The sequence below is a fragment of the Spermophilus citellus genome (genome assembly GCF_964194105.1).
Source record: "Spermophilus citellus genome assembly, chromosome: X".
In the NCBI taxonomy this organism is placed as follows: domain Eukaryota; kingdom Metazoa; phylum Chordata; class Mammalia; order Rodentia; family Sciuridae; genus Spermophilus; species Spermophilus citellus.
In genome coordinates, this window is record NC_138190.1 from 25,625,577 (window position 1) to 25,643,705 (window position 18,129).

Genomic DNA, 18,129 nt, shown 5'->3' on the forward strand with positions numbered 1-18,129 from the left:
TCAATTTGTCTTTAGACTAAATAGAATGATTACCATGTTGGCTTGGTGTACAGTAGATGCTCATTCTGTGCCAACTTAATGAAAGAAGAAGGAAACAAAGAAGGAATAGAATGTACAGAATATGTGGGTCTGGATCCCTATGACAGAAAGTTACCACAGTGCTGTGCAGATGGAGTATAATGATGTCTGTATGACTTTGCAAAATTCTTAGGAAACTTTTAAAAAACATACATAATTCATAACACTGTTCTTTAACATATTTAAAAAGAACTTCATACCTAGAAATGCCTTCATATTATTCTTTTTTCCCCAAGGGTTCACACTGCATAAGTTCTCTCCAGTCAATAAAGCACTCCTTATGATAAAGTTATTTGTAGCTTCTATTGCTGTCTGTGGGTTTACTCATGAGTGCAGAGAAATACTAATATTTGTGCCAGTGAATAAAGAACATTACCAATCCACTCAACATGTGTGCACTGCCTCCCAATTAAAAAGGTTTCTCATTTTAACTTTCTTCCAAATTGGTTTTGATATTCATTCCTACTTGATCAAATATTAGCTTTGCTTCTGCTTTAAGAGTTAATTCATTAAAATCACTTTTGGTTGGTTTTAGTACAATTTCTGAGCTCTAAAGGCAATGAGGAATATAATACTTTAAAATATATTAAAATATTTGAAACTACAAGTGTGATTTTTTAGGGGGACAATGAACTTGGCTCATTAATCCATTGGTTTGTTAAAAGGAAGATTTCAAAGTTAATATACCTGAGAATCATTTAAGTATAAAAAATGAAGTACTTTACATGTATGTTGCTAAAATAGCTTTAAATTATGACTTTGTTAAGTCCAAACTTAATAGGACTTTAAAAGGAGGAAACAAAAAAGGGTAGATTAGAAGACCTGATTCAGATCCTGATTGACACAAGTGATGTGACTGTAGTTGTGTCACTTAATGTTTCTAAGTCTTAGTTTCCTTACATTATAAAACTGACTAATATAATATAATATATAATATATAATAAAATATAATTATAATCACAATACATAATGTTGTGAGGGTTAAATGAGAGAGTAGATGAGAACTCTTTGTAACTGAAAAAAAATGATGGTTTCCTTAACACAATCAATAAATAGGCAAAGGAACTGAATAGACACTTCACAGAAGAAATATGATTGGTAAACAAATATATAAAAAATGTTCAACATCTCTTGCAAATAGTGAAATGCAAATTAAAAGTACACTACACTGAGATTTTGTCTTATTCCAGTCAGAATGGCAATTATCAAGAATACAAGTAACAATGTTGGCGAGAATGTGGGGGAAAAGGTTCATTCATATATTGCTGGTGGGACTGCAAATTGGTGCAACTACTCTGGAAAGAAACAAGGAGAGTCATCAGAAAACTTTGAGTGGAACCACCATTTTACCCAGTTATCCCACTCTTTGGCATATACCCAAAGGACTTAAAATTGGTATACTATGGTGACACAGCTGTATCAATATTTAGAACAGCTCAATTCACAATAGCTAAGCTATGGAACCAACCTAGATGCCCTACAACAAATGAATGGATAAAGAAATGTGGTACATGTCACAATGGATTATTACTCAGCCATAAAAAGAATGAGATTACCAGCATTTGCTGATAAATGGATGGAACTGGAGAATACCATGCTAAGTGAAATAAGCCAACTCTCAAAAAACCAAAGGCCAAATGTTCTCTCTAATATGCAGATGCCTATGAACAACAAGGGAGGGTAGAGAGGGGAAGAATATAAGTCCACTGGATTAGATAAAGGGGAATGAAGGGAAGAGAGGGGAGATGTTAATAGTGTAATACAAGGAATAGAGTCACATGCTATCATATATGAATACATGACTAGTATAACTCAACATCATGTATAACCATAAGAATAAGAAGTTATACTCCAGGTATGTATGATATGTCAAAATACACTCCACTGTCATGTATAACTAAAAATAACAAATAAAAAACTGAAAAAAATGATGGTTTCCAATAGCATAAACACTGTCAAATGGTCAAGTAGTGACATCCATACCAATGAACACTCTGAGGGAGAAAATAGTATTTTATTCCCACAGAAAGTTTGAAACAAGCTAAACAATGTCTCTTGTACTTCCATATGTGGATTCAAAATGCAATTCTCTGTATACTCAATTCTATTTCTATATATATTGGTCATTTGGGACTGTGCTTTACTTTTCTGATGAACACACCTATACTTGCTAATCTGGTTCCACCACTTTCACCCATTTTACATATAACTAAAATACCAGTATGACTTTCTTTAAAAATCAAAATTAATATGTCATGTGATTAAACCCGATATTCTGATATCAAGAGAGACAAACCTGATAGCATGTGACTCTATTCCTTGTATTACACTATTTTACCACAAATTAAGACCCTTTCTGGTTTGTTTGTTTTGTTTTCCTTGTGGTACTGGGGATCAAACCCAGGGACACTCTGTCACTGAGCTATATCTCCAGACCTTTTTTATTTTTTAAGACAGGGTTTTGCTAAATTTCCCAGACCGGCCTTGACTTTGTGATCCTCCTGCCTCAGTCTCTTGAATAGTAGGGATTACAGGCATGTGCCTGTGTGTCTGGCCTATTTTTGTTTTCTTTTGTTTATATCTGCCTCCCACTACTCCAACTCTCTGCTTTTCCATTTTTCTTTATCTTATCAGAGGGAATTATGAACTCATTCTTAGTCTTTAACATCATTTTAGCTAACTGACATAGCATAGTAAGGAAATAAATTATTTTTATACAAATATGATGTCATGACAATGATGGACTTGCGCTTGCCACCATAGAAGCAGGGTAATGCTTTAGTTATATACATTCTTATAAATGTAAAATGTTCTCAACAGGACTATAAGTGGCTCTTCCAGTAATAGGAATAAACTTGACATAAACATCATTTCTTTGCTTTGTTCTCTTTCTGAACAAGGACTGACATCTAGATTAGAATTATGGTCAAAGAGTGGAATCATGGGGCTGGGGATATAGCTCAGCTGGTAGAGTTCCTGTCTTGCATGCACAAGGCCCTGGGTTCAATCCCCAGCACCACACACACACACACACACACACACACACACACACACATAAAAAAATAATGGAATCAACTTGACTCAGTTATGTGCAAACCAAAACCTCAGACTTATCAGCTTTGTGCTATAAACACTTTCAAAGCATATCCTTAAGACCATGTTCAAAGATAGAAATGTGAAATTTGCTACAAAAGAAGCATATACCACAAACTGATTGAATTAACATATGTATAGGCTTGGGGTAAAGGGTTAAACATTTAAAGAATGAAAAGTAATTCCAGTAAGCTACATCTGTATTATGAATAAAAAGAAGCATCTTCATTGGTTCTAAACTAAATTTTGTCATATGTGAATCTCCTCTATATATCCAGATACAGAATTATAGAATTGAACCAAATGTAACTTCAGACAAATGAATTATCTCATTTTCAAAGTGAGGAGATTGAAGCTGGGAGAAGTAACTGGCTTTGCCAGGATAACATGGTTAAAGAATAACTGAACTTTAGTTTAAAGTTAGGCCTCATTCAATGCTCTTTTTTACTCCATCACACAATTTCCTCACATGTTCTTCCCTATACTTATGGCCAAGTCTTTAGTCATTTCAAAGAATGGATAAAATTCAGCTATAAATATTTTCTTACACTTTACATCTAAATAAGTAGTTCAAGTGTAATGGATCATTTAGCATTGATTTTTAAAAAATATTTTTTTAGTTGTTGATGAACCTTTATTTTATTTATTTTTATGTGGTGCGGAGAATTGAATCCAGTGCCTCACACATGCTAAGCAATTACTCTGTCACTGAGCTACAACCCCAGCCCTTAGCATTAAGTTTTAAAAGAACATTTCCTTTCAGTTATAATCTTTTGACCTTATTTATAAATTTACATGCAGCTGTCACAAATCTTTACCACATTTCAAAAGCAAATGTGGCATTCAGCTATCTAAAAGAATTTTTAAAATATAATTTGAGAACACTTGAATGGAACAAATGTGGCCATTGGTTTTCTTTGACACTTTCCTTATTTGTGCTTAAAATTAAAAACATACTAAGGATGAAACTGATAAGGTTTGTTTTTAGTTGTAGATAGACACAATACCTTTATTTTATTTATTTATTTTTATGTCATTCTGAGGATCAAACCCAGTTCCTCACATGTTTTAGGCAAGTGCTCTATCGCTGAGCTACATACAACCCCAGTCCCATGAAACTGATAAGATTTTAATAGTGCTGAACTACTGTGGAGCAGACAGAGAATGGCATATAATCACTTAACTATATCGCCAGGCTTTAGTCAATGCCACTTATAACAATATATCATACAAATACTTCAAGACTATCCATCAAAAGAAGAATTAAATTATACCAGATCCCAAGAGGTCTTGAATTTGGAGCTTATTTTTATTAAAGATCTAGCAATTCTTTAACAGAACTTTCAATCACACCCCTAAATGGACTGTCAATAGGAAAGTAATCTGGTTTATTATTTTTTTCTTATTAAAACTTTGACAGCAAATATTTTTAAACTCAGTTTTTTTCTCTATTCTCAGGAGCACACTATCTGCATCCTATGAAGTTGGAAAAGGAGAGAAAATGATTCCCTAAGTCTGTGATTAAACCAGTTTTGTAGTTTGGAGAAATAATTGTCATACACATAGGGAATACAGAGACACCTCCACTATAGCCATTTTCTGAGTTCTTACTATGAACCAAATACAAAGAACTCTACATCAACTAGCTCATTCATAATTATAGCAACTGTGTTGGAGATGAGGAAACTGACAAAAGATATGTTAAATGGCCTCAAGGTCACTCAACTAAAATATCATATTCCCAAACCTTTGTAGTGTAAGAATCTTAATCAAATAACACCAAGAGCTAGAATTTACAGTGTTTACTATGTAGCAAGTTCTGTTTCAAGCATTTTATATTTACTATGAGTTATTCATTCTTATAATAAACTGATACTATAGAGAATTTTATTTTCCCTTTTTTCAGATGAAAGATTGAGTCACAGAAAGGTTAAGTAAATCGCCCAAGGTCCTACAGCTAATAAGCGTGACCTTGAGAATATTTCTATTCCCTGTATTCATTAGGAAAACGGGTTTGTGATGAGATGTTCTTCATTCAAACAATTTTAGAACATATCTAACTACTGACTTTATTTAAATTACGATTCAAAAGGAAAAGATATTTTAAGAATCCAAGAAATAATAATACAAAGGAACTATCTGCTAGCAATTCAATTCTTCCATCACAATTCAGCATTCTCTTTCATATTTATTGCACAACATGTAGAAGTTTAACTTTTAGCCATTTCCAAAATTAATAATAGTTTGAAAATATTTACATAGGAACTTACCAAATAATATACACTATCTAATCCTCACAAAACATTATTGTGAACATCAAATAAAGATATTACTTATATTACATTGTTCCTTATAAGTAAGTTTTAGCTGTTTGATATCTTTTTGTGACAAGGAACAACAATGCTTATAATGTATCTACCTGTAGTAGTTTCCATCTGGTGTTCAGGTCTTCCAGAGTGCTGAGGTTATATGGTGAGAGCTGAATGCCCAATGTGGTCAACTGGCGAGCAAGATCATTGACGTGGCTTACATTCTCTTTTAGAGGTGCAATCTCTCCCCGAAGTGCCTGTGTAAAATAGTCAAGAGCAAATTGGAAGATGAGAATATTAAAGCAAAGAGACAAGAATTGGAAGATGAGAATATTGAAGGCAAAGAAATATTGAAGGCAAAGAAATACAAGATATCTTATTGTTTTTTGGGTTTAGTGTCAGTGATGTTCATTCTGTGCTATGACCTGAATGTGTGATTGCTCCAAAATTTATATGCTGAAGTCCTAAAAAGTAATAATAATAAAAAGATATCCTAACCCCTAAGGCAATTGTGTTAGGATGTGGAGCTTTGGAGGAGGTGGTTTTGGGGGTTAGTGGCCTTATGAAAGAGATCTCAGAGAGCTAGATAGCTCCTATAATCATGTGAGGATGCAGGGAGAAGGTGATGTCCCTAAAGAATTGGTCCTCACCAGACACCAAATCTGTCAGTGCCTTGGTCTAGGATTCACAACCTCCAAAAATGTAAGAAATAAATATCTGTTGTTTAGAGCCACCCAGTTTATGGAATCTTTTGATATAGCAGCCCAGATAGACTAAGACATTTTTGGTGGCAGTATTATAATAATGGACATTTGTTAATGATAACTAATATTTTTTGAGCACTTCTTAAGTTCCTAGTTCTGTGGTAAGCTTTATCCACATGTAGACTAATTTTATTCCTACAAAACAATTATATGAGACTGATAATTGGAGAATTCTCATTTTACACATGAGAAAACAGACTTGCAGATGTTAGATGTCACCAAGGTCCCATATGTAATAACTGAGTAACCTAGGATACCTATGCAGGTATCCTAGTGCATATTCTTAACTACCATGTCATATACCTGTTCAAAGAAATTTTGGACTGGCAAAATAACAGTAAAAAATATGGTGCGGCTAGATTCTAAATTCTACTCATCTCACAACCAGAAATGGATTCTTATTTTTTACAATAAAAAGATACACTCGATCATATAATATTGCATTCATACTTCATATCAACCACATAATAAATAGTTTCATTTAGGGACGCAGGTATTTTGTCAAGAACTAGGAATGACTTTCTGTTCTCCTGGTATTTTACTCCTGTAGCAATGACTTCTGAAGGCTCCCGTGGGACTTCTCAGCTGTCTCTGAAGCACTAGAGCAGGAGTCTCTGATGCAATGCATCATGACAATCTGTTGAGCAGAAGAACCCTATGCAGATATGGGGAGGATATTATCATGCATCATATCTACCCTATTGAGATGGCATTTATGGATCTTTAACATGATGCATGATGTCCAAATGTTCCAATGAGCAATTTCTAAGGGACAAATTCCCTCACTTAGAACAGTTTGTGTAATGTAATGTCTGTGCACAAGGACAACATCACTTACTTGACTCTACGTGCTATTTTCACTTGCTTGATATAGGCAGGTGTTATTTCTGTCTGGTTTACTGTGTTGGTAAAACCATTGTTTACACTGACCTCTTCTATAACCCTGCATGCCATCCCATGCTAAATGCAAGCCAGATACACATTCAAATTAGGAATGGCATTATACTCTCAGATCAACCTCAATATTTCATCAATGAAATGTGGTGTGTATGAATTATATGACTCTTGTATGGTTCTCAAACAAAAGATATTGTGACAACCACTCTGTTGATTTTGTGGTTTTTAAAGTGCTTCTTTATTTTTGGTAATAGGGATTGAACCCTTTACCACCAAACAACACCCTCAGCCTTTTTAGTTTAGTTTTTTTTTTAAATTTTGAGACAGGGTCTCACTATGTTGCTTATGGCCTCACTAATTTGCTGAGGTTGACCTTAAACTTGTTATCTTCCTGCCTCAACCTCCTGGGTCATTATGATTACAGACATGTGCCACCACACCTGGCTAAATGTGCTTATTTAAAACATTATATTAAAATGTGATACAACCTTGTGAATATGCTAAACAGCACTAAATAGAATACTTGAAAATGACTGATTTCATGTATGCGAGTTGTATATAGTAATAAAAAATAAAGAGTCCCTTCTGATGATATATGTGCAAAAAATTCATGTTATGTACTCATCTTTAATCAACATGTCAGTGGAATGCCACAGGAATCAGTCTGAAATTAAAAACATTTTATAGGGGTTGATAGTAAATATTATTCCATTTCCTTATGAGTAAATACATGGAAGAAGGTGGTCAAAATCTATATGTGTGAATTCAAATCTCTAAAAGGAAATGATCCATAATGATTTTGTTTTGTGTAATAGAAATTTTAGAAATCAGATTTCTTAAATGTCAATGGGGAAACCTGGACAAGGATGGTGATTACCAAATGAAACCATTCTCTTCTGGAAAATAACATGCGTTTCTAGTAACAACAAATAAATATCATGTGAGGTAGAACTACAAACAGGAACCACTGTGGAGATGGCAGAATAGTGGACAGAATCTGTTAATACTGTAGGTGAACTTTTTGTGCTAAACATCTCTGTTCCCCCCGAGAAGGGCTTAGCCATTAAGTTGTGTTTCCATTCCAAATAAGTCATATTACAATTCAGCTCCCTTTAGCTTATATAATGTACATGTTTTAATGTCTCTTATTAGAATTTTCAATTTTCACTTTCTCTTCCAAAATCCTGGGAAGTTTTTATTTTTTTAGGTGTAGATTGACACAATATCTTTATTTCATTTATTTATTTTTATGTGGTGCTAAAGATCCAACCCAGTGCCTCACACATGCTAGGTAAATGCTCTACCACTAAGCCACAACCTCAGCTCTCCTGAGCAGTTTTTAATGCTGCATCAATGTTTTGTAGGATAAAATGGATTAAGAAATTTAAGTTACTGTATTCATAATTATTCACAAAACTCTTCCTCCCCCCTTCCTTTTTTTTTTTTTTTTTGCAGTAGTAGAGATTGAAACCAGGACCTTGTCTGTGGTAGACAAACACTGTACCACTGAGCTATATTCCCAGCCCATCTCTTTTTTCTTTTCTTTTTAAAATATCCCCCCCAACATTGTTATTGAGATCCTATGGCTTTTTCTTTTCTTTATTCTTGTTGTCTTCTAGTAGTGATAATTGAGGTTCTCTAAAGTGACCTAAACTATAACTCACCAGTTTCCATTTACTCTGTGAAACATAGAGACTGGAGTCTATAAGAGTCTCAAAATAAAAATATTTGACATAGTTGACAGTTTGCATGATCTTGCTCCTCTCATTAATTTTTAGTCATGTACATAACTGTCAGTTGGATATGTGTTCTCAAACCTTTCTTTTACTGTTAGTGCTCCAATTACTAATTTAATTAGAGATTTCCCAAATCAAAGAACAAGTCATCTAAAGAGAAAAAATTGTTATTTCTTGGAAAACAAGTTCTATCAAATACTCTGGAAACTTCTAAAGAAAATGAATATTATTAAGTAGGTGTGCATGAAAAAGCTGTGAAATATTGAGAAAACAACCCTAAAATTTACGAGGAATCTGTATTCCGAATGCTCACATGATTTCTGAAGGACTTTTTCTATATTAAAAAAATGAGAAGAGGACATCAAAAAGTTCATATTATCAGTGTGACTTACAGAGAATTCAATTAGTGGATCCGCATTCAAAGAAAAGGCCATCACACAACATTAAAATATTTGTGACAATTTTAGATTAAAGTTTTAAGCCATATTTTTGTGATCCCCCTTTAACTAATTTTTCCCATTAACTGTTGAAGTATGAGTCCTAAATGAGTTGGAAGAGATAGCATCTATTATGGATTTTTACTACTACTATTATTTTACTACATATGCTGTTGCTACTGGTACTATCACTAATTAAGAAAAAAGCCAAATATTTCATTTAATCCAAATGCCTAAATTTCTGTTAAGGTATATGATAATGAAAGCTTTGATCGTGGAGAGGTATGTTGATAAAGTGTAATTTGGGGTAAAGTTTCACTTTGGGGAGGTATCTTGATGGAATAACCAGCTAGAAATCATCATGAGGGCATTAGACACATGAATATAGAAAAAGGAGATAACTGATGGTAGAAAATATGCAAAGATAAGGAGGTAGGAGAGTGTTACCAAGGAGACAGTCAAATCAATGTTTGCTTTGGCATTAGACCTTGGTTCTGGTGGCAGTTGTACTCCACCAATGGATGGCTCGTAGCATATGCTGTCAACATCTAAAAGTGAACACAACAAGAAATATGGCTCCCTAAATGCTGAATCACAAAACATGTAAAGGGTGAGTACAGGTACCATGTCACTTAAATGAATGTAATACTCAGTTTGACTAGATTTAAAATATTAGCACTTCTAATGTAGTATGCATAAATTTATGCTTAAATTATTAAACACTATACATAAAATGTCAAAAAGTAGTTAGCTGAGAAGTGTGATGTACTATTTAAATGATGCCAGAATTTCATTAGTTTTTATTCTAGTTTGGAGGCAGTAAGTGAGAAAACATTGAAAGGAGCCATTATACTGTAGGTTTTCTTTGAATCACTTAAACATCTGGAATATGTGCTCCATGAAAGAACATACCAAATATAATTTTATTATGACTAGTTTCATGTAGGCAGAATTTTCACTTCATTAAATGTTGTCTGATTATAGATATAAAAGTACTGATTTAGAATGATCTATAAGTCTCATATGTCAAGTTTTTCTTCTTTGTATAAAATTAAATTGCCTGATATATCTTTGCTTACCTTTGTATAGTTAAGGGTTTGTTCAATGTATATTCAGAATTATAGTCCTCGACCACTTTTGCAGCTAAAGAAAGAAATTTTCTAACAAGGAAAGATTATTATTATTATTATTATTAGTAGTAGTAGTAGTAGTAGTATCAGGGATTGAACCCAGGAGTCCTTAACCACTGAGCAATATCCCAGCCCCTCTTTTATGTTTGTTTTGAGACAGGGCCTTGCTAAGTTCCTAAAGCTGGCTTTGAACTTGAGATCCTCCTGCTTCAGCCTCCTGAGCTGCTGGGATTACAAGTGTGTGCCACCACACTCAACAGAAAGGTTATTTTTTGAGGGAGCAATTTTGACTTGACATTTTACATACCCTTCTTACTGCAAGGTACAGAGGTTAGTTGGGAAGATTAGAAAGAGTAAGTTAAGGGGACTGTACTTTGAGAGCTGCTATTTTCTCTGTGAAATAGGAAGCAGCAGACTCAGTATAGTGTGCAATGCAGGGAATGCAATGAATATTCAGTGAAAGTAAATATGAATTAAGAATAAGTGGGGGGGATCCAACATGGCCGCCGGCGAGGAAGCAGCGATTCCAATGTCTCCACATTAACGGGATCAGAAAGACCCATTGGAACAGCGGCAGTCTACCTACTGAGGAACTTCTAGCAAAATTCCGTGAAGAGGGGACCTGCCGGGAATTGGTAGGTTTATTAGAAGTGTCAGTTTGTCTCAGACAAGTGGATCTTGGCCGGTCACGCGGGCGCGGAGGTCGAGTCCCGCAGCCACCAGCCGCTTCAGAAAGCGGCCGGAGGCCCCAAGCGGCGTGGTCCGCCCAAACCTGCAGACGGCACACGCCATCTCGCTGTCCCGGAAGGCCCCGTTCTCGCTCAGCGAACGGCCACTCCACCCGCCCGGATCTTAGACACGCGGCGGCGGCCCGGCGCAGCGAGAAGTGTCCCCGCCTGGCCCAGCAGACAGCCCGTGCCCTCCGGGCTCTACTAACAGCCATGCCCACCCGGCGAACGGCTCCCCCCCCCCCCCCAGACAGCGTGAAGGGAATCGAACCAACCCTTTACGAAATAGCGAACCGGGAACTAAAACCAGAGATTGTGTCAGACCAGAGACAAGCCAGGTCCACCCCTCCCTTCGAACACTCCGGCAAGGAGCCAGGGGCCCGCCATAACAGAGAGGGGAAGTCACCAAAGTTCGGCCAAAGAGATTCCTTCCCAGCGGAATCTACTTTAGCAGGTGTGTGACTCCCACCCACACTAGATACAAACAACCGTGAAACTTCAAAATCTCTCCGTGGGCGTGACCATAAGGGCCAAAGGACTCTCGACCCCCAACTCCCCCTACTGCCAGTGACGTGGGTGTGACTGCAGGGGCAGAGGGAAGCAGAGAAGACTCCCCACCCCCAAATCCCCCAACCGCGAACTGAGAGGGTGTGACGGTAGGGGCGGAGGGAAACAGAGGACACTCCAGACCCCCAAATCCTCCTACCGCCAGCAGTGTGGTTGTGACTGTAGGGGCTGAGGGAAGTAGAGGGGATCCTAGACCCCCAACTCCTATTACCACCAGCAGCGACACCAATGTTCTTAGCTGCCAGACTCCGAAGGTGTGCCCACCAAAGGGGTCCGGAAAAATTAAACAATTGACTCCCAGACTACAGCTCCACAGCACTGGGGCTTAGATGAATGACAGCGAGAGTGCTCAGTAGTTAGGGAAATAGAGCACTCGTTGGGGCTGAAAGTGTAACCAAATCCTTGGGGAACTGCCTCCGGTGAGCAGGACCTGGCTGGCTGGCAGGAGGAAGGGGAGGAGGGGCCGTAGAAGTGAAACGGCTCTGGAACAACAGGATTGAGAGACTCCCACTAACCACCTTACAGGGATTGCTGTTGACACATTGAGGGCAAAACTCAGCCTGGAGGGCACAGCTTTGCCTACGGGAAGAGAAAAAAATGGATCTCTAAGACCTAATTTTATTTCCTATTTCATTTTAATTTTTTCTCTCCCTTTTCCCTCTCTCTCTCCCCTTCCAAGTTTTACTGCTCTTTCCATTCTCCTCTATGCTATCTATCTCCCTCTCCTTCTTTCTTTTCAAGAGCACCTACCTTCCCCTTCCCCCCCAACTTTCATCCCCAAGCATTACGTCCTCCATTTCGCGTAACTGTCTAAATGCAAATAGGTGTGCGCCCTCCCCCCGCGCCTGCAAGGTAGCCGGACCTGCAACCCACCAGCAGGTCAGGCCCAGCAACCTGGGAGTGGCAGAGCCGCCCCCACGCGCCTGCAAGGTAGGCGCACCTGCTACCAACCAGCAGAACAGGCCCAGCGGCCTGCCGATGTGGTAGACACAGTGCCCCAGTTGGAGGAGGAGCAGAGCCCCTGCCCGCGCCTGCACAGGAGACTTTGCAACTATACAAGAGTAATACAAATATATAGGGGGAAAATTCAACAACACAACAGTCTCAGTAAGCAGAAAGAAACGCGAACACTATGAAGAGACAAGGAAAGAAAGGACCACAAGCAATGCAGGTCAACTCAACGTTAGAAGAGGTAATATCTGCAGCAGATGGAATGTCAGATAAAGAATTCAGGAGATACATGCTTCAGATGATCTGGAGTCTCAAGGAAGACATTAGACAGCAAAATCAGACAATGAAAGATCTCTTCAACAATGAAATACATAAACAAATCCAGGAAGCAAAAGACCAACTATACAGGGAGATAGAAGCTATAAAAAACAAACAAACAGAAATCCTAGAAAGGCAGGAAGCAATAAACCAACTTAAAAACTCAATTGAGAATACTACCAGCAGAGTAGAACACTTAGAAGATAGAACGTCAGACAATGAAGACAAAGTATTTCAACTTGAAAAGAACATAGACAGCTCAGCAAGACAGTTAAGAAACCATGAGCAGAACATCCAAGAGATATGGGATAACATAAAGAGACCAAACTTAAGAGTCACTGGGATACAGGAAGGCACAGAGCTCCAAACCAAAGGAATAAACAATCTATTCAATGAAATAATACGAGAAAACATCCCAGACTTGAAGAATGAAACAGAATCCCAAATCCTAGAAGCCTACAGGACGCCGAATGTGCATAATCATAAGAGATCCACACCTAGACACATTATAATGAAGATGCCCAACATACAGAATAAGGAGAGAATTTTAAAAGCTACAAGAGAAAGGAAGCAGATTACATTTAGGGGTAAACCAATCAGGATAACAGCTGATCTCTCAACACAGACTCTGAAAGCTAGAAGATCCTGGAATAACATATTTCAAACACTGAAAGAAAATGGGTTCCAACCAAGAATTGTGTATCCAGCAAAATTGAGCTTCAAGATGGAAGATGAAATTAAAACCTTCCACGATAAACAAAAGTTTTGCAGCTAGAAAACCATCTCTCCAAAAAATCCTCAGCAAAACATTACAGGAAGAGGAAATGGAAAATAACAATGAAAACCAACAGTGGGAGGTAGGACAGTAAAGGGGGGAAAATAATCAAAGAGGAAAACAAACCATATTCAGTAACATAAATAAACAAATATGGCTGGAAGGATAACCCATATCTCAATAATAACCCTAAATGTTAATGGCTTAAACTCACCAATTAAGAGACACAGGCTAGTAGAATGGATCACAAAACATGACCCAACAATATGCTGCCTACAGGAGACGCATTTGATAGGAAAAGACATACATAGACTGAAGGTGAAAGGTTGGGAAAAATCATATCACTCATATGGACTTCGGAAACAAGCAGGAGTGTCCATACTCATATCAAATAAAATAGATTTCAAGCCAAAGTTAATCAAAAGGGATAAAGAGGGACACTACATACTGCTCAAGGGAACCATACACCAACAAGACATAACAATCATAAATATATATGCCCCAAACAATGGTGCAGCTATGTTCATCAAACAAACTCTTCTCAAGTTCAAGAGTCTAATAGACCACCATACAATAATCATGGGAGACTTCAACACACCTCTCTCACCACTGGACAGATCTTCCAAACAAAAGTTGAATAAGGAAACTATAGAACTCAATAACACAATTAACAACCTAGACTTAATTGACATATATAGAATATACCACCCAACATCAAGCAGTTACACTTTTTTCTCAGCAGCACATGGATCCTTCTCAAAAATAGATCACATATTATGTCACAGGGCAACTCTTAGACAATATAAAGGAGTAGAGATAATACCATGCATCTTATCTGACCATAATGGAATGAAACTGAAAATCAACGATAAAAGAAGGAAGGAAAAATCATGCATCACTTGGAGAATGAACAACAGGTTACTGAATGATCAATGGGTTATAGAAGACATCAAGGAGGAAATTAAAAAATTCTTAGAGATAAATGAAAACACAGACACAACATATCGGAATCTATGGGACACATTGAAAGCAGTTCTAAGAGGAAAATTCATTGCATGGAGTTCATTCCTTAAAAAAAGAAAAAAAACAACAAATAAATGATCTCATACTTCAGCTCAAAATCCTAGAAAAAGAAGAGAAAAATAACAGCAAAAGAAGTAGAAGGCAAGAATTAATTAAAATCAGAGCTGAAATTAATGAAATCGAAACAAAAGAAACAATTGAAAAAATTGATAAAACTAAAAGTTGGTTCTTTGAAAAAATAAATAAGATCGACAGACCCTTAGCCATGCTAACAAAGAGAAGAAGAGAGAGAACTCAAATTACTAGCATACAGGATGAAAAAGGCAATATCACAACAGACACTTCAGAAATACAGAAGATAATCAGAAATTATTTTGAATCCTTATACTCCAATAAAATAGAAGATAGTGAAGGCATCGATAAATTTCTTAAGTCATATGATCTGCCCAGATTGAGACAGGAGGATATAGACAACCTAAACAGACCAATATCAATTGAGGAAATAGAAGAAACCATCAAAAGATTACCAACTAAGAAAAGCCCAGGACCAGATGGGTATACAGCAGAGTTTTACAAAACCTTTAAAGAGGAACTAATACCAATACTTTTCAAGCTATTTCAGGAAATAAAAAAAGAGGGAGAACTTCCAAATTCATTCTACGAGGCCAACATCACACTGATTCCGAAACCAGACAAAGATACTTCAAAGAAAGAAAACTACAGACCTATATCTCTAATGAACCTAGACGCAAAAATCCTCAATAAAATTCTGGCGAATCGGATACAAAATCATATCAAAAAAATTGTACACCATGATCAAGTAGGATTCATCCCTGGGATGCAAGGCTGGTTCAATATATGGAAATCAATAAATGTTATCCACCACATCAATAGACTTAAAAATAAGAACCATATGATCATCTCGATAGATGCAGAAAAAGCATTCGGCAAAGTACAGCATCCCTTTATGTTCAAAACTCTCGAAAAAATAGGGATAACAGGAACATACCTCAACATTGTAAAAGCAATCTACGCTAAGCCCCAGGCTAGCATCATTCTGAATGGAGAAAAGTTGAAGGCATTCCCTCTAAAATCTGGAACAAGACAGGGATGCCCTCTCTCACCACTTCTGTTCAACATAGTTCTCGAAACACTGGCCAGAGCAATTAGACAGACGAAAGAAATTAAAGGCATAAAAATAGGAAAAGAAGAACTTAAATTATCACTATTTGCAGATGACATGATTCTATACCTAGCAGACCCAAAAGGGTCTACAAAGAAACTATTAGAGCTAATAAATGAATTCAGCAAAGTGGCAGGATATAAAATCAACACGCACAAATCAAAGGCATTCTTGTATATCAGCGACAAACCCTCTGAAATGGAAATGAGGACAACCACTCCATTCACAATATCCTCAAAAACAATAAAATACTTGGGAATCAACCTAACAAAAGAGGTGAAAGACTTATACAATGAAAACTACAGAACCCTAAAGAGAGAAATAGAAGAAGATCTTAGAAGATGGAAAAATATACCCCGTTCATGGATAGGAAGAACTAACATCATCAAAATGGCGATATTACCAAAAGTTCTCTATAGGTTTAATGCAATGCCAATCAAAATCCCAATGGCATTTCTTGTAGAAATAGAGAAAGCAATCATGAAATTCATATGGAAAAATAAAAGACCCAGAATAGCAAAAACAATGCTAAGCAGGAAGTGTGAATCAGGTGGTATAGCGATACCAGACTTCAAACTATACTACAGAGCAATAGTGACAAAAACAGCATGGTATTGGTACCAAAACAGGCGGGTGGACCAATGGTACAGAATAGAGGATACAGAAACCAACCCACAAAACTACAACTTTCTTATATTTGATAAAGGGGTAAAAGCATGCAATGGAGGAAGGATAGCATCTTCAACAAATGGTGCTGGGAAAACTGGAAATCCATATGCAACAAAATGAAACTGAATCCCTTTCTCTCGCCATGCACAAAAGTTAACTCAAAATGGATCAAGGAGCTTGATATCAAATCATAGACTCTGCGTCTGATAGAAGAAAAAGTTGGCTCCGATCTACATATTGTGGGGTCGGGCTCCAAATTCCTCAATAGGACACCCATAGCACAAGAATTAATATCTAGAATCAACAAATGGGACTTTCTCAAACTAAAAAGTTTTTTCTCAGCAAAAGAAACAATAAGAGAGGTAAATAGGGAGCCTACATCCTGGGAACAAATCTTTACTCCTCACACTTCAGATAGAGCCCTAATATCCAGAGTATATAAAGAACTCAAAAAATTAGACAATAAGATAACAAATAACCCAATCAACAAATGGGCCAAGGACCTAAACAGACACTTTTCAGAGGAGGACATACAATCAATCAAGAAGTACATGAAAAAATGCTCACCATCGCTAGCAGTCAGAGAAATGCAAATCAAAACCACCCTAAGATATCATCTCACTCCAGTAAGATTGGCAGCCATTAAGACGTCAAACAACAACAAGTGCTGGCGAGGATGTGGGGAAAAGGGTACACTTGTACATTGTTGGTGGGACTGCAAATTGGTGCAACCAATTTGGAAAGCAGTATGGAGATTTCTTGGAAAGCTGGGAATGGAACCACCATTTGATCCAGCTATTCCCCTTCTGGGTCTATTCCCTAAAGACCTAAAAACAGCATGCTACAGGGACACTGCTACATCGATGTTCATAGCAGTACAATTCACAATAGCAAGACTGTGGAAGCAACCTAGATGCCCTTCAATAGACGAATGGATAAAAAAAAATGTGGCATTTATACACAATGGAGTATTACTCTGCATTAAGAAATGACAAAATTATAGAATTTGGAGGGAAATGGATGGCATTAGGGCAGATTATGTTAAGTGAAGCTAGCCAATCCCTAAAAAACAAATGCCAAATGTCTTCTTTGATATAAGGAGAGTAACTAAGAACAGAGTAGGGAAGAAGAGCATGAGAAGATGACTAACATTAAACAGGGATGAGAGGTGGGAGGGACAGGGAGAGAGAAGGGAAATTGCTTGGAAATGGAAGGAGACCCTTAGGGTTATACAAAATTACATACAAGAGGAAGTGAGGGGAAAGGGAAAAATAATACAAGGGGGAGAAATGAATTACAGTAGAGGGGGTAGAGAGAGAAGAGGGGAGGGGAGGGGAGGGGAGGGGGGATAGTAGAGGATAGGAAAGGCAGCTGAATACAACAGACATGAGTATGTCAACATGTAAATCAATGTAAGTGTAACTGATGTGACTCTGCAATCTGTATACGGCGTAAAAATGGGAGTTCATAA

General features: G+C 37.1%; 1 protein-coding gene across 6 annotated transcripts in view; it reads right to left on the minus strand.

The window, feature by feature from the left end:
• DMD (dystrophin) overlaps positions 1-18,129 on the minus strand; it is a gene marked incomplete at its 3' end in the record, with an annotated part of 2,539,585 nt that overhangs the window by 329,202 nt on the left and 2,192,254 nt on the right. For all 6 annotated transcript variants that reach the window (XM_081277777.1, XM_081277778.1, XM_081277780.1 and 3 more), the window contains one exon: positions 5,591-5,737. In XM_081277777.1, the coding sequence (XP_081133903.1) occupies positions 5,591-5,737 (147 nt within the window). The remainder of the gene's footprint in view (positions 1-5,590; positions 5,738-18,129) is intronic.